This window comes from Phoenix dactylifera, chromosome 3 (assembly GCF_009389715.1).
Source record: "Phoenix dactylifera cultivar Barhee BC4 chromosome 3, palm_55x_up_171113_PBpolish2nd_filt_p, whole genome shotgun sequence".
Taxonomy (NCBI): Eukaryota; Viridiplantae; Streptophyta; class Magnoliopsida; order Arecales; family Arecaceae; genus Phoenix; species Phoenix dactylifera.
In genome coordinates, this window is record NC_052394.1 from 17698300 (window position 1) to 17722520 (window position 24221).

General features: G+C 34.6%; 1 protein-coding gene across 1 annotated transcript; it reads left to right on the forward strand.

Moving 5' to 3' along the window:
* Positions 1 to 14714: 14714 nt before the first annotated feature.
* On the forward strand, positions 14715 to 16501 carry LOC103709082 (transcription factor MYB60). The gene is made up of 3 exons (XM_008794273.4): positions 14715 to 14957; positions 15133 to 15262; positions 15553 to 16501. Exons 1-3 carry the CDS (start codon positions 14825 to 14827, stop codon positions 16304 to 16306), a joined length of 1017 nt encoding a protein of 338 aa, XP_008792495.2. The 5' UTR covers positions 14715 to 14824; the 3' UTR covers positions 16307 to 16501.
* Positions 16502 to 24221: the final 7720 nt, after the last annotated feature.

Below are 24221 nucleotides of genomic sequence, written 5' to 3' on the forward strand. Positions count from 1 at the left end.
AATGTTTGGGAAAAAAAATTGAAAAGCTGTTTTAGGTTTGCCAAAAAGCTAAAACAACTTTTTGGCCCAATCGGAAAGCTATTTTGAGTTATAATTTTTTTTAGACCAAAATACCCATAGTAAAATATAATAATTACAAAAATTGATAATATTAATATATATTGATAATAATTGTAAGATTTTATACTTTTATTATTGTATTATACTATAAATATAATATAATAATATATTATATCATAATACATTGATAGATTATGTTATATAATATCAAATTATGTTATATTATTATGCTATAATATACAATATTATATTATGATAATATTTTATTATATTATAGTAATATTTTACTACATTATATATTTATGTATTAATATATATTATATTTTATTATGCTCTATTGTATAATATTATGCAATGTTCTTTATGATCATTTTATCATACCAAAAGCACTTTCTCAGTTTGTTTACCAAATATATATTAAAGTCTCACAGCACTTTAGAAATGTAGCTACCAAACAGCAAATAGCTTTTTATAAAAACTCTACTTCAAAAAGCTCTACTTTCGAAAGCTCTACTGCCAACAACTCTGCTAAACGGGGTCTAAACCTTTTACCAAGGTTGCAATATAACCCCTCATGGAAGAAAAGCTGGGGATCTCTTTTGGCGGCAGGCCTTTCACGTCTTTATCCTTGGGTGATTTCCTTTCCTTGAATCTAAATACATCATCCATGGATGGATGAAGAGATTGGATCATGGTTACCTAAATGATTAGGTGGCTTGGAATGGACTCGGACTCTTAATTCTCAGTTAACTGTTTCTTGATGAATTAGATTTGTTTGGTATAGGGCAAAGAATGTCAATTTCTATGAATCAAGATATTTGATTAAAAAATGTTAGTAGTTTTGGTTTCAGTTTGTGATATATCACAAATAAATAATATAGAACCATTTGTATGAGGCTGAACAGTTAGTTGCAGACCGGTTTGTCTTGAACCAATTTGCAATCTGTTTGAGTTTTTAGTGAATTAGGTTACTGTGAATGGGACACATGGTCTTAGAACACCTAACGCTCATTAAATCTAGCCAACCTACCTTGTAACGTTTTTCGCCGGTTTTTCTCACAAAAACTTGATATTTGTTTAAGCCCATTACAGGCATGATCAGCACAAAGGGGAAAATGAGGTATATGCTTTTTTTAATATAATATTTTAATTCAATACTCATAGCTCTGATAGATTCAATTTTCTTTAAATAATTTCATGCTTTTCGCAAGTTATTAAAACAAACAGTTTAAATACACATCTATAATAACCTTTTATATGTCCGTCAGCTGTTTCTGTACCATTATATGTATAAAATTAAACAAATCTTTCTATTACATTTACTTGAATTTTTTTTTGACTTTAAATTTATATTTTAGTAGTTTCAATATATTCATAATTTTATCATCCCATCATGATTTTGAAGTATTAAAATGTCATGGAAACTTAGAACCCCTTAATTATCCTTGCTAAAATTGTCGATGAGAAATCGGTGCACTACTTTAACATGCCTATTAAAAGTGGGTCAATTGACATAGATGGGCCTATTAGTTTACAGCACCAAGCACCAAGGTAGGTTGTACATTGAGCAAGTCCATTTCACATGAAGACTGTTCCATTATATTTAGAAGTATTTCAAGCTTATTTGTCGAGTAAAAGTACTTATGGTTGAGAGGAGATATGCATCCATCATGTCATCAAGAATTGTATTTCGTATGCATGGGCCTATGCACATGTAGTGTGTGCATATACTTGCATCCATATGTGCATGCGGGTATGTGCGGGCATGCATGCATGCAAATATGCACATCTGTTTGCAGGTATACTTCCGCGAGTGCATATGTATATGCATCTGCATTTGCAAGCTTGTGAATATATATATACATGTATGTATGTATATGTATATGCATGCATGCATGCCTGCTTGTGTTTTTTTCCAGATAAGCTGCAGAGTGTAATGGACAAAACCAAGTGGTCATTCTCTTTAAATAGGCATTGATGCTGGTGGTTAAGATGGAGAATTCAATGTGCCGTGGCGACATGAACTTAAAACAGTCTCTGATGTGCCCAAAAGTGGTCATTCCATTGCAGCCTAAATTTTGGAGGGGGGGGAAGTAAATTTATCATGATTTGTCTATAAAATTTTATTAGCTGCCAGTAATTCAGGGTTAGCCTTTTGTACCATCAAAACAAAACAAAGAGCGGCCATTCTTTTCTGTTGCCAAGCCAGAGCGTGCGGAATGCTTTTAACTTTTCAATCCATAAGAGTTGTGTAACTGTCCCTCCTCCGCTGTGGAGTATTTTATCCATTGACTCAGTAGGCAATGCTCACTCAAGATTAATGTGAGTGGCCAGTATACCAATATATATATATATATATATATATATATATATATATATATATATATATATATATATATATATATATATATATATATATATATATATATATATATATATATATATATATAAGAGCTAGCAAAATACGAGTTGGTGGCTGGCAATTGCTTCAAGGTTTGCTGACCTTTTATTTTTTTCTCTGCTTACAAAGATAGAACCCTTATTTCTTGCTTTCCCTTTTCTCAAATATTTTTTTTGTTAATTATTAATTAAATTCTTGCTTATTTTATATCTCAAAAAATAGTTAAGTGCTATTAAACATCTACAATCCTGGTTTGGTCTAATAAGGGAGAAGAATGATTTTTTTTTTTTTTTTTTTGGTAAGAGAAGAATGAATTCTTTCAATCTGCTCAACCCAACCCTTCTAAAGAGTAAGAAAATTTAGAAGTAGGGTACTAGGACTCCTTTTATTTTATTAAGCCCATGATAAAATTGATTACAATAACTCTACTAGTGAATACCGCTCTTAGAAAACTCGGATTGAATTTCTTTTTTAATAAGAATAGATTACATTTTTCCTAAAATAGTAGTAACTAATGAAAAAAATTAGTAAAAGGTAAAACTCTTCCAAAATTGATAGTTACATCAAAATTTTTCCAAAAAAAAACCCTCTTGGTTTAACCAAGCTATTGAACATTTTACGAGTTTTACACATCATCATAAATCTCAAAAAAAAAATAAATTATCAACAACAAAAAATCTCGATTGAACATTGTATGGCAAAATTGGGCCTCTGGATATTTAGGTGCTCCACTTGATTTCTAATATGGTAGATGACTTTGTTTAGATCTATACAAAAAATTCTCCTAGATTATAAGTTTTCTTTATTAACTTGCAAAAAACTTGGCATTTCTCATGCCAACTTATTTATATTCACACAAAATGTGATAGAAAATGTTTGCATACGTAAATATAAAGTCATCAGACATAATTTGGAGGATCTAAAAGTTCCTTCGACAAAATGTCATATGTTTTAAGATCCTTGGCCCGCATGGTATAATGACCTGATTTCGAGAGAATTTGATGTACATGAATGGGGTCTTCATAGTATAAATTTTGTCTATAAATATTTTAAATTTTGTAGGACATATTCAATAGTTTAAATTTTTATTTTACATTTCCTATTTTTGGATTCAATACTTTATAGAGACCTTATCTTAAGAGGAAAAAAAATCTTTACGCACAATTATTCGATCAGAGGGAGGGGTGGCAATCGGATCAGGTCAGGTCATAAACAGGTCGGGTCACATGCAGGTCGGGTTAGAAAATCATAAACCTGAACCCGACCTGTTTGTTAAACAGGTCAGAAATTACAATCTGAACCTGTCATATTTAATAAACAGGTAATCCGACTCGATCCGTTTAATCTGTTTAATAAACATGTAATCTGTTTGCCCAACCCGACCCGATCCATTTGACCTGTTTGCTCACCCTGACCTGTTTAACCTGTTTAACCTGCCCAACCCGACCTGTTTAGATCCGTTTAACCTGTTTAGACCTGTTTAACCTGCCCAACAGTTCAACGGGTTAAACGGTTTAAACGGATCAGATATCTAAAATCCGTATCCGACCTAATTAATAAACAGATTAAACGAGTTGACCTGTTTACGATCCGAACCTATTTAGGCCAAACTCAAACCTGTTTATGGTGGGTCGAACACGAATCGGGTCGGCGGGTCGGGTCATATTTTGCCATCCCTCATCAGAGATACTAAACTGATCACCCTGCTATGCTTTGCAATTTTGCCACCCTAGAATGACATGTACTTTAGAAGCAAACATAATATAATTTAACCTAATAGAAAAGTAGATATCTTGTATATAAATTCAAAATTTTCCTACCATCGTTGAGGGCACATCTCAGCGGTCATTTTCTTAGTTATGTTGTGTTTTAAAGAATGGTGGTTTGTTATATAACTATTAAAATCCCTATTTTTGTTTTTTCATGTCAACTTCCAAGAAACATGGACATTTCGAGTAACAAAATCTTAACTTTTCAATTCATTGACATAACACATATCTACTTTCCTATATAATAAGTATTTTTATTTTGCAAGGACTCTAAAGTTAGTAATCTAAAAAGAAGTGCGTCTATAAAGTCCCATTTTTGTATTCTTGAGACTGCATGAATTGCACAAGCCCAGATTTTAGTAAAATATAGCTCCTAACTACAATCATTGCAAATCTCAGCAGTCATTTTCTTAATTATTTTATGTTTTAAAGGATGATAGTTTTGCTCATAACTGCTGCAATCCTATCTTTGTTTTTAATTATTAAGAGAAGGAAAACAAGAGAGGAAGAAAATGATGAAATCTTTGTATATTGAATCGTATATGTATTGCTTGTATATTAGTATACAAAGGGTACATATATAAGCCTACTGTAGCAGATTTTGAATATGACACCTCCACTATAATAAATTTTGAGTAAGATAACAACTCTATAACAAAATTTGAGTATGATAACAACTCTATCAATATTATAAGTTATATTAACATCCTTCTCAAACTAAAGATGGTAGATGGAAGGTAGCTTAAGTTTGAAAACTAAGTCTCTAAAAACGTTCGGGTGGATGCCTTAATGAAGGTATCTGCAATTTGATCAATGGAAGAAATCGAGCGAAGTTGTACAGCACCACAACAAATTTTTTGGCGAACAAAGTGACAATCGGTTTCAAGATGTTTAATATGCTCATGAAAAATATCATTTTGAGCAATCTCAATGGCACTCTGATTATCGAGTAGCGGCACCATAATGAGCCCATGTTCGGCCTCAATGCTTGACTTAGAGATAATAGTCCCCTTCTTACTACACCAAGAGATAGGAGAGTTGCTCCTGAGAAAATAATAGCTTGTAGTAAAGCATCCTTCACTAGGATCACCAATCCAATCAGCATCACTGTAAACACTTAAGTGCAAGGAGTTGATCATGAAATGCAAGCCATGAAAAAGGGTATCCTTAACATAGCGCACGACATGCAAAACAACAACATAATGAGTGGATTGGGGAGATATCATAAACTGACTGATGATATAAATAGCATAAGCTATATCAAGATGAGTAACCATGAGATATCCAAAACTACCAACTAATTGTTTATAATAAAGAGCATTAGAAAGAGGGGTTCCGTCAGTAGGTATTAATTTGGCATGAGTCTCAAGTAGTGTAGAAATAATTTTGCTATTTGTCAATCCAACTCTAGAAATGGGATTGGATGCATACTTGGCCTTATTACTGTGGCTCTAGAAATTAGCCACCTTTTCATATGGATGTCAAAAATGTCTTTCTTAATGGTGATCTTTCAGAAGAAGTGGATGTCAAAAATACCTTCCTTAATGGTGATCTTTCAGAAGAAGTATATGTACAGCCACCGTCGAGTTATCTCATCCACCAAATAAGATATACCGGCTTCATCATACTTCATATGGTCTTAAGTAAGCTCCATATGCTTGTTCTGCAAAATTCAATGCTATGGTCTCTCGATTTTAGTTTTGCTCATGGTTCTTATTATTCCACTCTTTTCATCCGTAAAACTACTAAGGATATCACTTTATTATTACTCTATATGGATAAAAACCTATCTAAAAATCTGAACATTTCAATAAATGGGCCCAAGAGTATATAAGCACCACAAAAATTCTTAACCTATCCGATATGGGACTATTATTTTTCAACACCTTCTCTCACATGTAGAGTACGAGAGATGGAATCTAAAACGAGGGATGACATGTGGATTAGGTAGCGGAAGCATAAAAATTTTGGTGGGCAAGAAGAACAAGTGGGCTTTGATACTGAATTAAGAAAAAAAATTACAGTAGAGGAAGAAGAAGATGAAATCTCTGTATATTGAATTATATATGAATTGCTTGTATACAATAGTATATACAAGATGTATATATAAGTATAACTATAATAGATTTTAAGTATGCTAACTAACGCTATTAATAGTGGTTGCACTGATATTAATACAGGAAATTGACCACTATTGATTTCATTAACATAACAAACTTTTATTTTACTATATAATAAGAAGCCGCCCTTGTAGAGCTCCAGAGCCAGTAAAATATAATTCTTAATGGCAACTTTACAAGCTTTACAAATCGTTGTGTCACCACCTTGTCATGGCACGTTAGAATTTATTTTGTTTATGAATTAAATCTGCCCGTTGGGCAAAGCCAGCTGTCGTCCCTCGGATCACATGTTGGCCCAACCATATCCTTCGTCAAACGAAGAAAGGAACGTGACGCTCGCCGTCAATTACGACCGTCTGCCCGCCTGCGCACGTGTCAGATGTCACCGGTGACCTCACATCTTGAGCCACGTGTGCTCATGGCAGCGGCATATCACACGAGGGCTTCGCTCGTGAGTGTTCGGTGGGGCTGCTGTGCACTAAAATCCTTGGGACCAGTGTTTTATGACGAGAAAACGGAAAGCCTTGGGACCTGTAAGGACTTAGGCAGAATTTCATCCGGGGAGCTCATTTGAGCATCATCCATATCAACTCAATACTCTCAGCTCAATCTTATGAGGCAAAAAAAAAAAAAAAAAAATCTTTCCGCAAACCAACAAGCTCTCAAATTAGAATTTACACTGAAACTTTGAAAGATCTTTGGATGATATCAAATAGGGTGCGCTAACAAGCTAGATTCCTGAATATCCAAACAAGCCCTAAATGTCGAACAATTCATCTGGTTTTATTCGGGGATCAAGATAGTATGTATAGCAATCTCAGGTCCGAACAATACCCTGCATCATGATAGATTTTGATAGATTTTGTTTGATCAAGTGTACAAAGGATGCAGATCATAGACAATCTAAAATACAGTCAAGTATTTGATAGATGGTGTCTTAAGGATGAAGCCTAGTTTGCTACATGACTGTCGCAATCCCTATCTTTGTTTCTCCTATCAACTTTCAAGAAAGTCGAGCATCTGATAAAAGACATAACTATTTTACTGTATAAGAAGAATTCTGAGAGGGAGCGCGGCTGCGAAGTTCCTATCAAAGATGAATGTAGATGCTCTTTCAAATAAATTCCCCTACAACTTCAGTATGTGATAGATTGTCTTAAAGAATGCATGCTGGTTGCTACATGATTTCAGATGTCCCTATCTTTATTTTTCCTGTCGACTTTTAATAAACTTCATAAATTATTTTACTGTGTAAGAAGAATTCTGAGAGAGGGAACGTTGCGAAGCTCCTTTCATAAATTAATTTAGATACTTTTTTTTTTTTTTTGCTAAGACGGATTATTCATATAGTTTTAGTACGGATACATCCAATAAAATCAAAAAAACAACAAGTCTCTGAGCGCTATAGGTAACTTCTCTTCTCCAATCTACATCACATCCTAAAGTGATTGGACACATAAGAGGCCATCCAGTCTGCGGCCCTGTTCGCCTTTTTAAATGCGTGCTTGGCCTGAAAGGTCACACCGCCACTGATCATAGTCCGAATATCTCGAAGCAAGAGGCGGCATCTTCCACTGCCGCTGGATCTAGATATTTTTTTCAGTTAAATTTACCTATCTGATGATTTCAATGTCTTTTTTTCCCTTATAAATGTTTATACACGAACCTAAACTTGACATGATGATCAATTAATTTTCTTTTGGATGCGTGCATGTAATTGTTTCATGTGTGCTAAATTTATCATTGTTTGTGTAAATTTATTTTTTTTTTGAGCGAGGGAAAGAGAGAGGTGATGTTTTGCCCTCTTTCATTGAGGAAGTGCGACAAGAAAGGAGAGAAGGGACGCCCTGCTCGAGGATAGGACAGACAAAGAAAGAAACCTACCTCCCCTCTTTTTATATATGGCATTGTTCTGCATATGGCATGATGTGGATGGTCGTGGCCCTATGGGTTAGAGAAAAGGCGTTTATTTCTTGTTCTTAGAAATAGCCATTATAATTTTTATACTAATATAAAATTGAAACTTTGTGTGAGGACTCGTATGGACGTATATTTAGTCCCACATCGATTATTCGCTGGATAAATCTTGGATTCTTATATAGGATCAAGAAATCGAAATAATACCTTCCGACTAGATATTTTGGGTGAGACTTGGATTGTTACAAATGGTATTAAAGCGAATCCAGCCCATAACCTATGTGGACTAAGGAACACTGCAGCACGGATCCATTAGGGCTGCCACAGGCTGATCATGGTGTTTGTGATTAGATTTGAATGGATTTGAACCTTTAGCCTGATAAAAATGTCAGGACTTGAACGGAGGGAGTATGTGAGGATCCGTGCGGGCATATATTTAGTCCCACATCGGTTATTCGCTGGGTAGATCTTAGATACTTATATAGGATCAAGGAATCCAAATAATACCTTCTGGCTATTCATTTTGGATGAGATCTTGGGTTGTTACACTTTGGGTATCAATTAATTAGTCAGGCATTCGATATATATATTTAGTTGATGTGTTTGTTTTCACTAAGAAGAGTATTATTTATTACTAAGGCTCCATTTGGGGGAGCTGTTGGCAGTAGAGCTGTTGGAAGTAGAGCTGTTGGAAGTAGAGCTGTCTGAAGTAGAGCTGTTATAAAAAGCTGTTTGCTGTTTGGTAACTACATTCGTAAAGTGCTGTGGTACTTTGTTTTGTGTTTGGTAAACAAACTGAGAAAGTACTTTTATATGACAAAATTACCATAAAGGACATTACATAGTATTATACAACACAACATAATAAAACATAACATAAATTAATACATAAATATACGATAGAGTATAATATTATTGTAATATAAAATAATATTATGTTAATATAGCATAATAGTAATATAATTATTAGAGTAAATTAATATTTGGTAATATAACATAATATTAAATTATTTAACATAACATATTAATGTATTATGATATAATGTAATATATATTATATTTATAATATAATACAATAATAAAAGTATAAAATATTATAATTATTAGTATAAATTAATTTCTCATAATATAACATAATATTAAATTATTTAAAATAACATATTAATGTATTATAATGTAATGTAATATAATACAATATTTATAGTATAATACAATAATAAAGGTATAAAATATTATAATTAATATTATAAATTAATTTTTCATAATATAACATAATATTAAATTATTTAAAATAACATATTAATGTATTATAATGTAATGTAATATAATACAATATTTATAGTATAATACAATAATAAAGGTATAAAATATTATAATTATTAGTATAAATTAATTTTCCATAATATAACATAATATTAAATTATTTAACATAACATATTAATGTATTATGATATAATATAATATGATATTATATTTATAGTATAATACAAAAATAAAGGTATAAAATATTATAATTATTAGTATAAATTAATTTTCCATAATATAACATAATATTAAATTATTTAACATAACATATTAATGTATTATGATATAATATAATATGATATTATATTTATAGTATAATACAAAAATAAAGGTATAAAATATTATAATTATTAGTATAAAATAATTTTCCATAATTTTTCATAAAATAATTTTCCGCGGTCCAGGGGCTCTTCTTCATGGTTCACGCTCGAGGAGGACCTCAGCGTAGGCCGCGAGGTTGATGATAAAAAAAAAACAATAGATTGATTTTGGAAGGTATGGAAAAGGATTAAAATGTTTTTCTTCTAAAATGTGGTTCAAGAGATGCATACAAAAATTGAAAAGAAAAATACCTTTTCTTACGGAAGGGAGTCTGACGGCTTGGGTTCTTGGCTCTAGCAGATTTTTAGGTTTATACAGGGATAAACTATGTAATTATGTTATTTTAATATGGGCATTTTTGTCAAAAATATAGCTTTCCGAAAAAGCTGAAACGGCTTCCTCTCAAAAGCTCCAAATTGGAGCTTCCTCCCAAAAGCTGTTTTCAGCTTCCCGCAAAAGCTGAAACAGCTTTTTGAAAAATTTACCAAACACAGTTTTTCATCTAAAAGTACTTTTGGAGGGCCAGAAAGTGCTTTCTGGCCCTCCAAAAGCTTCCCCAAACAGAGCCTAAGGCTCCATTTGGGGGAGCTTTTGGAGGGCTAAAAAATACTTTTTGGCCGGCCAAAAGTGCTTTTAGATAAAATAAGGATATTTGGTAAAATTTTTAGAAAACTATTTTTAGCATTCTCAGAAAGATAAATAAGCTTTTTGAATGGAGCTTCTCCAAAAAAACACTTTTAGGAATTATCGGAAAGTTGTTTTGAGTTATAATTTTTTTTCTTTTTGGATCAAAATATCCATAATAAAATATAATAATTACACAAAGAGATAAATAGTCATCGGAAGGATAAAAAAGTTAATTTATGCTAATAATTATAATATTTTATACCTTTATTATTGTATTATACTATAAATATTATATTATATCATAAAGCATTAATATGTTATGTTAAATAATTTAATATTATGTTACATTATACCACAATCATTGAGAGAATGGAAAATTAATTTATGCTAATAATTATAATATGTTATACCTTTATTATTGTATTATTCTATAAATATAATATTATATTACATTATATCATAGTACATTGATATGTTATGTTAAATAATTTAATATTAAATTAAATTATTATGCTATAGTATACAATATTATATTACTAGATTATAATAATATTATATTATATTATATTAATATTATACTATATTATATATTTATGTATTAATATATATTATATTTTGTTATGCCCTGTTGTATAATACTATGTAATATCCTTTATGGTCATTTTGTCATATCAAAAATACTTTTTCAGTTCGTTTACCAAACGCACGTGCATTTTAGAAATGTAGTTACCAAATAACAAACAGTTTTTTATAAAGGCTCTACTTCTAAAAGTTCTACTGCCAACAGCTCGGCCTAAAACTTCTCACCGTGAAGCCGGGATATGTTTTTTTTTTTTTTTTTAATGTGCATAGCCATAAATATTCATTTGAGTATTGGTTAGGATTAGTTGGAAGCCATAAGTGTTACATTGCTACAACGTTGTTGTTACCGAAAGGCCTTATTCAAATGGATTTCAAAAGGGTGAATGAAAAAGAAAAATCATGTAATTGAATTGCATAAGTTAACATGTCATTTTCTTAACGATGTTGCGTGCATGACCGAACTGCATGGAGTAATAACGTCTAACTGGTCCATTTCTCTAACAAATTAAAAAGAGAGCTCGTCAATGAGAATAACTTTTCGTATGTAAGTAGAATAGCGTACACTTGTGCTCGACCTATCGATCAGGCTTGTTACCCCATGCCTATCCCTCGACGTAGGAAAGAGTACGATAACATAAGTTAATCTAGGTCGAGCAAGTCAAGCCTCTAAATCTGAATTCAACTTATTCAATAAATGAGTTCGTTGCATCTCAGATTGTTGGGTTAGCTCGAGGATTGCCACTATCAACCACAAAGGCTTTTCACATGCCATATGCCATATTGTATCCAATTATATTTGGGAGTGTATCTGGTTCCCCCAAATTTTGATTCAAGGCCGATAGTAGAACTCTCTTAACACATTTTTAGCTCCACCTAAGAGAGGCACTCACGGATCCATTCGATAAAAAGGAAGAGCATTTACGATCCCACCCGCATAGCAACTTTCACTGGGCTCCCCTTCCACCAGAAAATGTTTGATGCGGGTAAACAATACACTCATAGCCTCCCCAACCCGTCGTTACCAATGTATCAGCCCCCACTGGGTTCTCCTTTCATCAGAAAATGTTCGATGCGGATAGATAATACACTCATACCCTTCCCGATCCGTGGTTACCAACGTGTAAGTACGTCACCCCGGCACCACCTCAGTGCCAGCTGGATCAGACGCGCTTTCACCGAGCATTTCGAATCTGGGCCACTCCGGTAGAAACAAAGCCCCGTTCCAACTGTGCTACCACCTTGATGGCAACGCATGCATTCGAATGCCATATATTTGTATAAAATAAACTCATGTTTTCTAAAAATGAAATTTATTTACGAGTGATGGACCGCTAAGAATAATATGCGAATAGAATTCAGGTCTTTCTTGAGTGATGGATTAAATTTGAACTCCACCGGTAAACTCCCACTGTATTTCTAATATATATACATGGTAATATTAATGCATGTTGCAGTGACAATATAGAGGTATCCTCTTGTGTTTTTTCAAATGCAGTGTAGCCATAGGCAATTTAATCCATGATTATTTCTTATCTAAATATGAGAACTGTGAATTCTCTCCTCTCAAAAAGAAACAAGGGGTTTTCCTTTTTATGGTCGAGCACAGTGTTAATTAATAATTTTGAGGAGAAGGTACAATCATCTAGTTCATTCGTACGTGTCATCATACAGGCCTCTTTACACACGAGCAACATGTATCATGTGGATCTAAATGAAAAGTAAGGGATGCAATAAATACTCATTTATTAGCAACATATTTGAGCCAAGCTATCATTGCTCCAAGTCTTGTACAAATTAGTTTTCCATTTGCTTTACATCCCAGTAAGAATACACCCATTAACGTCTTGGAAAACCAATTTGGACAAAGAGCAAAATGATGTGCAGGAGTGACAACAAACAAGTTAGTAAATTGTTGAATAGGATTTTTTTCCCCCTTTGTTGTTTATCTCTATGGATGTCAAATTTTTATCTTGATGTAATTGCAACATAAGTGCGACATATTGCTAGAACCTACATATATATGCTCTCAACTTAAAACAACTTTGGACTGATTCATGCATTATTTTTCTGAGGAAAATTTACATGCAACTTTTTGCCTTCAGTATTTATCTTTACCATCCAGTATTTTCATGTTGTATGGCTCATAAAAACTTTGGCATGCTGACTATGTTCGCACTTATAATATGATTCAATGGTTGCTCAACAATGACTTTCCACTAATTAATCAGCGTCACATTTCTATGCATCATTGTCTCTTGATATCGATCCATTTTGGCTCTACCATGACCAAACCAAAAATGCTTGTTTTGGTTGATCTGCAGGATATTGTTATGACGTAACGTAACATTTTCAACAATAGCCACCAAGCTAATTTATCTTTACCAACCAGTGTTTCATGTTGTATGGCTCATAAAAACTTTGGCATGCTGACTATGTTCGCACTTATAATATGATTCAATGGTTACTCAACAATGACTTTCCACTAATTAATCAGTGTCACATATCTATGCATCATTGTCTCTTAATATCGATCCATTTTGGCTCTACCATGACCAAACCAAAAATGTTTGTTTTGGTAGATCTGCAGGATATTGTTATGACGTAACGTAACTTGAAGCATAAAAAGTCTTCCAAAAATGAGAACACCACTAACGTTGCTCAAGCCTGTGCACCAAGTAACAATAATAAGATGAAAAGAGCGTTCATTACATGCGAAGGTTATAGGAAATCATATGCATTGGTCTGTTCCGACTAACTATACCTTGGTCAAGTCTTGAGTATTTAGAGTTTGTCGATAAATAGCCTGTCGAGTTCCAATTAGACTCCTCGGAGATTAGCATCCTGGATACATGGTTTCATTATCTCCAAAGCCAAGCAATTCTGTGTTGTTTTTTGGCTTATCATTTACCCATGGCTGATTGCATTACCCTCCAAGAATGTCTCTTCAGGCAACTCTTCCTTCCATTGGTCAGATTGCTCATGCAGAGAAGGCATGTTTCAAAGTTGATCATGCACCAGCAGAGATGCATGCAAGAGTTTTACAGAGAGATTCATTCGAACAAAAACGATATATATGTGTATGTGCATGCACATGTAATTAATCATGTGCGGATATGTACTTAATGCTAAGTATTTGAGATATTACTATAATTCAAGCTGTATGCAAAAGAATAGAAGCACGCATCCTCGTATTAGTTGTATGTATGTTGTGTCCATGCATATGCATGCATGCTATAGAATAGTACAAACACATGGGCCATGCAACTTTTTGTACTGGAAACCTACATGGAAGGGTCTAATGAAATGGTTAAACGAAGACTAAATATTTATTCCTTTACTTAAGAACCAAGCCTTGGTTGGATGATCAGGGTCAATAAAAGCGATCCCCATGGTTAATTTTCTTGCAATATGAGACTTACGTACACCCTATAAATGCTATCAATTAGTCTGTTAGTTTCTCCTTTTGGGGAAGAGTTTGTTGATTCATGTGACCCACGGAAATAAAAGAGAAAGGAATACAGAACCCAGCTGGCTTGGTATAAGAAGAGGAAAGGAGAGGAAATGAGTCAGAGAGGTAGATGATAGGTGAAAAAAAAGATCACCCTGTTCTAGTCGTCCTATAAATGAGCACTCACATGCTCATGAGACACTTGGAGGGGGCAGAGAAAGAAAAGTAGAGAAGAGAAAGAGGAGAGAGGGTAGTTGTTGTGAGATAGCTAGCCATGGGAAGGCCTCCATGCTGCGATAAGGTTGACATTAAGAAAGGTCCCTGGACTCCAGAAGAAGACATCATCTTGATCTCCTACATTCAAGAACATGGACCTGGGAACTGGAAATCAGTACCTACAAACACTGGTAAAGTGCCGAGTTTCTCCATTTCCTCTCCTGGTATCTACTTGTCTTGGTTTTCTGTCTGATTTGGAACTGGGAGTGTTCCCTGGAGTTCCTCGCAGTTGGCTTTGTTCACTGCTGAAGAGCAATAAATAGTTCCTTCTATTGTCATGTTAAACTTTGTATTATTTGATTCTAGGTTTGATGAGATGTAGTAAGAGTTGCCGACTGAGATGGACTAACTACCTCCGGCCGGGAATTAAGCGTGGAAACTTCACCCCGCATGAAGAAGAAATGATCATCCATCTACAAGCTTTGCTAGGTAACAGGTAATTCTTATTCTTCTTTCTGAAATTTATCAATCAATTTATAGCTACATATAAAATCCTTCATTCAGCATATAAAGTGTTTTTCTTCAATATGGTGGCTTTCTTAGTCACTCATGAAATATTCATGAATTTTCACAAGGACAACATAGTTCTGCAAGACATTACATATATAGATATATTTTTGGAAAGCAATAATTAATTTAGGCTAGAAGCTTTGCTCAAAGAAAGGCAAGTTGCTAAACTAAGTATGTCTTCTCCTTGTGTTTCTTCCTAATTGTATCTCTCTGCAGGTGGGCAGCCATTGCTTCTTACCTTCCTCGGAGAACAGATAATGATATCAAGAACTACTGGAACACCCACCTGAAGAAGAAGATCAAGAAGGATCAAACAACAATTGGCAGCTACATGGCTCCATCTGATTCAACCATTACCTGCCATGAGCTTATAGCCAAAGGCTACAACAGTGAGACCAGGAATTCAGATATCTCCACCATCCACTTCCCTCTCCCCAGGTCCAGCCATAGCTCTTCCACCTATGCCTCGAGCGCCGAAAACATTTCAAGACTCCTAGAAGGGTGGATGAGATCCTGTCCAAAGGCTAATTTCAAGCCAGCTCAAGATAAACAACATCAAAGCATCAATGCCTTCAGCAGCAGCAGCAGCAATGCTTTTAACCAAGCACATCCTGAAGTGGGACATGCTAAGAGTGGTCGAGAATGTGGCGATCCTATTCCCCAAGCTTATATTGAAGGGGGACAAGTTATGGATGATCAAGGATATTGTGATCGTATTCCACATGAAGAGGTTGAGTTATTCCTCTCATTCGAAAACTCGAGCGGCAATCCCTGGGAGAAATCATGCGTTGACTCAACATTCTATGGGCCGCAGTCCCCAGTAGCTGATGCTGAAGCCAGGCAGACACTGGACAGCGGACAGCACGCTCCCCTGTCTTTGTTGGAGAAGTGGCTGCTCGAGGAGGCAACAGGACAAGTAGATCTCATGGAGCTATCTGCTGATTGCTGCTCAGGTGCTATGCTCCAATAGTTCTTATCTTGTCTCTACCAGCCATGCATAAGATGAAGACAAGATCGATGCATTAGCCGCCTGGTGGCTGATTACTGTTACTAGCACTTAAGAATATTTAGAGACAGAAGAAGAAGAAGAAGTTGATAGTAAAAATGTGAAGCTGTGTTCTATGAATTATTAGAAATAAAATCTATTATTCAAGTCTTAATCTTTCATAATTTTCTGCATCTTCGAATCATGATAACATTCTTTATGCAAGTGCTCGATGTCACTGAATGCCACATCTCTGTCTTTGGCTAAAGATTGCACACGATCTTCGCAAAGGGAATTGGAGGGGGATGGTAGAGTGGTGTCCATCCACTTCCTCCTCAGTTCTGGGACATATCCTGGGGTCTGACAAACGGATCTTGGGGCATGTAACAAAAATTAGCAGTAAAAGATCTATTAATGTCGGCGGCCATTCATAGGTCAAAACCAAATAAGAGAGAACCCAATCTCTCCAGCTTTCCCAATAACCGTAGGTGGCTCCATGGAAAAAGACTCCACCATAGATGTGGGTCTCTCTATGGTCATGTTGATGGTTACGTAATTGAAATCCGGTTAGACATGGCCAGAATTTAATTGAAGTTAAAAGTTTAGCCTTCCTTTGAAATAAAGAAGCATCTGCATGTGTGTGGTGTGTGTCGGGGTTGGGCTGCCTTCTTTTGAAAGGTTTTGCAGTGGAGATGGCTTGTGGATGGGGATGAAGAGAGTATTAATAGCCATGCAAGAAATAAGGATTGGTTAAATGATCCCCCCATCCAAATGAGCAAAGAGTGGCTGTGCCTCTATTTTGGAGACTTTTCTTTGTGGAGGGAGAAGATGGGGCTTGCAACTCTTTTTATTGCCCATAAGAGCTTTTTGGCATGGCTAGCATGCAAGAGAAAGGAGGCTGGGAAAAAGAAGGGAGAGGAGCCAAGTGAATTCAGGTACTGCTGAAGAGATAGGCTAGGATTGAAATTTCCATTATGCTATTTTCACAGATCTATCTTTTGAGCAAATCCATTTACCAACTTAATTGTGAGTGAAGCTTCCTCTTTTTTTGGGGAAAAATTTGTTTGCCAAGAGGGAGAGAACCTTATTTTAAGTGTGCTGGTTGTGTGCCCATCTTCCCTTTTTTTCCCATAATTAGTGCATAATCTTCATATTGAGTCAATGTAATCTTTCACAAACTAAGATGGATCATATCAAACTAAAAACAGATGATGCAATGGCATGGCAGGGCATGAAGACCATGGTAATTTCCTTCATGAATTTCTTGTTGTGCATGCAAACCTTTCCTTTAGGTACAAAGGCAGCCATCACACTGTTCCTATTTAGATTCCTTTTCTATAAATCTATACTAACCACTTTGCACAGCTAAAACAACTGGAGAAGAATGTGAATACTGAGAAACAAAGTGCAACATATCATATCCATGGTATTTAGTGCCAGCTTTATGGCTGTAACCTTGGGTTAAGCATGTGGGACGCCAATGGAAGAAAATATTACGACATCATATGTGGGATCACGATCAAGGATATATGGACTTGTGTAAGAAAGAAGATAAACCAATACTACAGATCATAATCAAGGATAAATTGAGTTGCGCGAGAACTAAGATAACCCAATAAACCCAATACTAATGCACAAGGGTGTTGACAAAAAAATAAGTATGGTCACTGATAGCAACTTGTTGCAAAGGAAAAGTCTCGGTACAAATAATTCCATTTTGTGCACACTAGGGGTGCTACTGAACAACTAAGATAAGGATAATTAGAGGAAGATATCCTTCATGCAACTTTGTTCTCCAGTAGTTCATGTCATTACAGTCTAATCAGGAAATTAATTTTTTTCGAGCTATGTTCTCTGCTACTAGATATGTGAAACAAGTATATACCATTCCAACATTAGTATATCCTAGTTAATGAAATTTACTATGAGCTTTGTGTTGAAGAGAATCTTACTGGAGTTATCTTTCACGCTCTCCTCTGGTCCACTATACATCCTTTTCACGGAATTTAATGAAAGGAAAGGAAGAAAATAAACTTTATAACTTACTATTTATATAAGAAAATTCTCACTAACTTCTCATTGGAGTGATAATATGTCACAACCACTTAGTTGTTGGTGCATACCCCCAGCTGCCAGGTTAATTGCCTTCATATAAACATAAGGCTGAAAACATGCCACATTTTCAGTTTTTCAAGTTCCAAGCACTTATTTTACTGCTGCTGCAAATCTGTATCGGCCGAAGGGTAGCACTTATTTTGTGCTGCATTTGAAAAGAAAAAGACTCCAGTGACTCCTGGATTGTAGCCTACACAATAGAACAGTTAAAAGCCAGTCCCTTTCTTTCTGATATATGTTTCACTTGAAAATGACTTTCTGATCATCTTCCACCCCCAATTCTACCTAAAACATACATATTTAATTGCCAACCTTTGCATTCAAACTTAAAGCTTACATTCTTATTTTGAGGTTCCCATCATTTTGCTCGTACGCAATTTTTCCATTCTCCCCTATATATCTTACCTCTATATCTTACTCTAAAATATGCATCACCATTGGGTCATGAGTACCACCTTTTATTAGTTTAATCAATCAAAATAGCTAGTTAGCTAGCTAGTAGTGTGGGCAGACATGTTGAAGAACACACATGGCTCTATGTGCAATTCACCTAGAAGCCTAAATATACAAGATAATTATATTTCAAGCTGCTTGCTTTTCAGTTTATGTACATACAATTTCACTTAGACAACTAACCTAATAGCTTTTAAATTTTTAGCCACATGAGAGGTTTTTCAGGTCATTTGTATTCCTCTGTCCTTGGACAGACCTTCTTCCTCTCCATTTAACGAACGAAGGACATCTTATCTTGCAGCCTTCCCAAACCAAAGGTAAAGATATGCTCAGTATGTGTAGAAGCAAGCAGCATTTAAAGCAGCAGCAAAGTAAGAAAAATCCGCAGCTGGTGCTTTTGCTGCTGCTGTCATTGGCCAGTGAGTGGGACCCAAGAATCAGACTTAGTCAAGCATTTAGCTACACATTGATAAAGCAAGCAATGCAGGTCAAAATGGTCACCCTCATCCATATTCACAAGAAAGTATTTGACTTTGGCTGCCCTATTCGAAGGGAAATGCATCAAACACCTAAGTTAGTTTCAAGGTTTCCATATCCTGCAAATACTACATGGTTACTTACTCAAAGATAGTAACCTCTCTCCCACCTTACTATCGACAACAACGGAGGCATTAGCATCTTCAAGCATACACCTGTCCAAATTCTCCACTCCTAGACATGTAATTGGGATATTCCATGATCTCTTACATATATATGTCAAAAATCTACTATATCTTGTGGGTTTTTATCAACTGAAGAAATTAAAAGAGAGCAACAAAGAAGATTCTCCATTTCCATGCATCAAATCACTTCAATAATAGCCAGCCTCCTTACATGTTTTTTCTTCAGATTTCTTGTCAATACTTAATCCATCAAACAATAATGGCTAGCCTCCTTACATGTTTTTTCTTCAGATTTCTTGTCAATACTTAGTCCATCAAACAATAATGGCTAACCTCCTAATATGTTTTTTCTTCAGATTTCTTGTCAATACTTTGTCCATCAAACAATAATGGCTAGCCTCCTTATATGTTTTCTTCAGATTTCTTTTGTAAATATATTTGTCTTCCTGCCAGAATAAAATTTAATCATCTTAATCTAAATTTTCAAGATTGAACAATTCTTTTTTTCCTTTTTGCATTTTAGGAAGTATTAGGAGATCACTTAATATATTTTAAAAAAATTGGTTGTGGCAGAGATTATCTTGCCCATGCAACTATGTTCAATAATTGGATTGTTGAAACAGGAAGAATGGAATCATCTATTGACAAGTCTTATGAAAAGATCGGGTTAAACCTGAAGCTTGGAACAATATCCGGGATAGGAGCTCCTAAAGAATAATTAGGACTTCAAGTGACAAACAACCACTTTCTAATTGACAAGTTCATCACAAAGAACCGTGAATGACTCAGAAGTAAAAACAATTCTAGAGTACAATCAAGAAAATCCAAAAACACCAATGTAGTAGATTGGGTAATATCTGAAAAGCTTCAAGCTTTTAGCTCATATAGGAAATACGTTACATGAAACCATAGTCAAATTACAGAGTTCTCTTGCTAAAATAAAGGTTCTTATACACAGAAATTTAAGCGTCATAATCGAGGCAACCATAAAATCTTATGAGTTGCTCTACCGCACCATTCTCCAAAAGAAGAAGAAACAAACATAGCCTCAACTGAGCTTAAGTTAGTAATTGGTTGAATTTTTCATTTCACTTTACAGAAAACTTTGAAGTGGTGACTAGTGAAAGGCCCTAGCAGAATGATTAATTCAATCCGCTAACATTGATGTCATAGCATCATCCCAAAGCAAGCACTGCAAGAAGCTTGAAGTAGGTTGATTATATAGCCATTCCTTAACTGTGTGATTTCTAAGCAGTTAACCATTCAGAATAGGACTAAAAACACTAACTCCTGCATAGGTAATATCTGATCCGTATCTTTTATGTAGTAAATTTCTTCATTCTTTCTCCTTGCTTGATATCATTATCTGCAGTAAATTGCCCTCTGTTATGAGGAACTTTTCCTTATTGTCCCTACTATTTCCTTGACATAGTAATATTGATTTATTACCTATATTATCTACAAATTGCCTCTTAGTTACACATATGATAACTTTTTATTAGTTGTGCACGAAGTGTTGGAAGTGAGTTCAGGATAATCTTCAGGATGAGTTTTAGTTCTAGATATTTTGTAAAGCAGATGTATATGGAACTGACATGGACCACATGGTCAATTGTGGGCAAACATGATAACGTTGTTTGGCTATGGCTAACTACAAGGCTCACCATACCAATGCGTACCATCATGTGCTGGACATGCTATACTATACTGGTATCAAACCAAGACTCAATATAAGGGGCGTGCAAGTCTCAATGCATAAAACCAACCTACATACCAAACTGTACCAGCATGGTACTGATACAACATTTGGTATTAAGATGGTGAACCTTGGTTAACTATATGCATTGCCAACAAATCATGATCAAGTATCAACAGGAAAAATTATAAAACACTAAATAGCTAGGTTGACTTCAAAAATTTTGTTGAAGTCGCTTCATGGAAGTGAGAGGCAAAACCTTTAGTTGATATTGGTTAGTTGACTTACTTCCAAATGCCTAAAAATAGGTCTTTTACATTAACTTACATGAGTTCCTAGTCCACTTATATGCAACCAAATACATCCAAATATCACTATTAGCCAATATTTATTTTATTGTTGTTATACAACTTAGTTTGTTCTGAAGGTTGTAAGAAAAAAAGGAAGAACTAAATTAACATGAATGGAGATTGTGAGAAAGGACATGGAGAAATACAGAATGATATCGAAGGTGGCCTTAGATAAGAATACTTGGTGAAGCCAACAACAAAAAGTTGAGAAAAGGCTAGATGATTATGATTAGGACTATGATTAAACAATTTAGTAGAATGGAATGTGCATATCAATCAGTTTGAATGAAATAGAATGGTTCAGCAAATGAAGAAGGTGCTTACCTTAAATCTCATGAAGGAACCAATATTGTAAAACAAAGCAATTCTACTCAATAGAAAAGGTATTTACAAGGTTCGTAACAATTAAGTTTGGCTAAGACATGTTTTAAGTTATGGAAATAAAGCTTTCACTATTCACTATATCCAAACCTTCAGCACAGGATAAATGTAATGTCCCAGTAAGTGAATTAAGACTTGAAGGATATGTTAAAATACCACTGCGCTATAAGTTACTGCTTTGAACTTGGCACAATAAGTGGCACAAAAGGGTGGCAAGTCTCAGACAAGAGGATTTAGAAAACAAGACAAGAATAGAAGTATAGAAAAAAAAATTATTGACCAATTGAACCAGAAGAAGCCCCGATCATTTGACAATTACATCCTTTTCCACTCATCAGACATTTCATAATGCAAATGACTCTCTTAGGCTAAATATTCCTACTGGTATGATGCACTCCAATGGAAAGATAAAAGACAAGCATACTATGCTTCATCAATTGATTATGCCTTGTATATCTATATAAGCAAATGACACGCTAAAAGAAATCTCATGCCTACCTAATCAAATGGACTCGATAATAAGCACCATTTCAATTTGCAACCAAATCATCCAGCAATTATAATTATAACCTCCAAAAATAGCAGTAGTAAGGGAAACTACAAGAATCTAAAGAACAGCCAGCTCAACAGTCATTAGATGATATTTTCTCCTATAACAACATTTAGTAAATAATTCAAGGCTTTTATTAAGAACAGGATACAAAAGGTCTGGCTGAACCAACCAAGCATATATATTTCAGAAAAAATGGAAGACATAGACATGGAAGACTAAACATATCATTTTATCGTTTCCGACCAGAAGATATAATTCAAGTCAATTGTGGAGCACAATTGCTTAGTCCAATAAGCATAGATCACTCCAAGATTTGCATTTGTTCAATTCCATAATTTGCCAAAAGGCCTAATCCTTTATTGAACATACATGAAAAACCGTTAAAAGATGACTTTATCAGCATGATCGAAACAATTAGAACTGTTCTAGGGAGTGAGGATGAGGGGAGACAAAAGACTTAAGGAACCACACTGGATGGCAAAACCTAAGCATCAAATGTGAGCAAAACTTTTACTGAAACAAGAAAAAAAGAAGAAATATAAAAATTGAGCAGATTCTCCACGTTAAGTCATTCCCAAGGTTCTCGAATGCAGACCTTCAACCATTAGTCTCTACTCTCTACGATAGCCAGTTCAGAAAGAATCCATTCATTATTGAAATCCATTCTATATGTGAGAATAGAATGATAAGGAGATGTAAAAGGAACACAAATGCTATGAATATTTTGAAGCCAACAAGCATCAAGAGTAAATACTTCATCATCCATCAAGCTTAATTTTGGAAATGGAGAAGGGAAGCATTAATTTTCAATAAAGCTGTCCATCCTAAGGCCTGTTATGAGCATATTAATATTTATACCCCAGTATTTAATTGCTAGGACCCATCTGTGAGAGACCTGCACATAAAATTATCAAACCAAACTGTTAACAAGAGGGAGATAAATTTAAACATAAAGCCAAACTTTCCAGCAGATAGATCACAGTATTAAACATATATCCCACACTTCTTGCTTCAAGGGTTTAACTCTAAATACCAACATATACTTGAGTACAAACCTTAACAACCAATTTGAACTTTTTGATACAGAATGAGAAGTTGTATCTTTCCAAGAACCTGAGGATAGGGGATCTAGTGATGTGATAGTTTAAACTTTAAAGCATATAGAATCAAGTGCTTATCTTTGTTGCCCTATGTTTTGAGACTGCACAATTTATATCTAAACTACCAGGACTAATAAATTTAAATCAGTTGTTAAACTTACTGATCATACATGAGCATAAGCATGAAAACTTTACATTCATGACCCCTTGATTCCTAAGTCCTAACAAATCAACATTAACCTTAAACCTCTCTCTCTGTCTCTCTCTCTCTCTGAACGTAAATATGATTGCTCATCACAATTTCATATCATAAACCCTGTTCTTTTTTAGCCATCAACATAATTATATAGTTGATTTGAACAACTAGAATAATACTAAAAAAGAAAGAAAAGGAAAACAAAAGCACAAAGTCTGCCATTGGTGTAAATTGGTGAGATAATATTACAGCTTCTGTCTCACAAAGACTAATTAACAAAAAAATCAAAGAGGATGCTGAAGCTGTTTCAAGAGACATTGCATATTCTTTTGTAATATGCATCATAGCCTTACCTAAACTATGAAAACTGAATAAGGTTCTACTTGTCCATGAC

What these genes read in the sequence shown, in the direction of transcription:
- LOC103709082 (XM_008794273.4), top strand. Translation starts at nt 14,825, where the DNA reads ATGGGAAGGCCTCCATGCTGCGATAAGGTTGACATTAAGAAAGGTCCC. An exon ending in ATCAGTACCTACAAACACTG is followed by an intron (nt 14,958 to 15,132) that starts GTAAAGTGCCGA and finishes ATTTGATTCTAG; the next exon opens with GTTTGATGAGATGTAGTAAG. An exon ending in CAAGCTTTGCTAGGTAACAG is followed by an intron (nt 15,263 to 15,552) that starts GTAATTCTTATT and finishes ATCTCTCTGCAG; the next exon opens with GTGGGCAGCCATTGCTTCTT.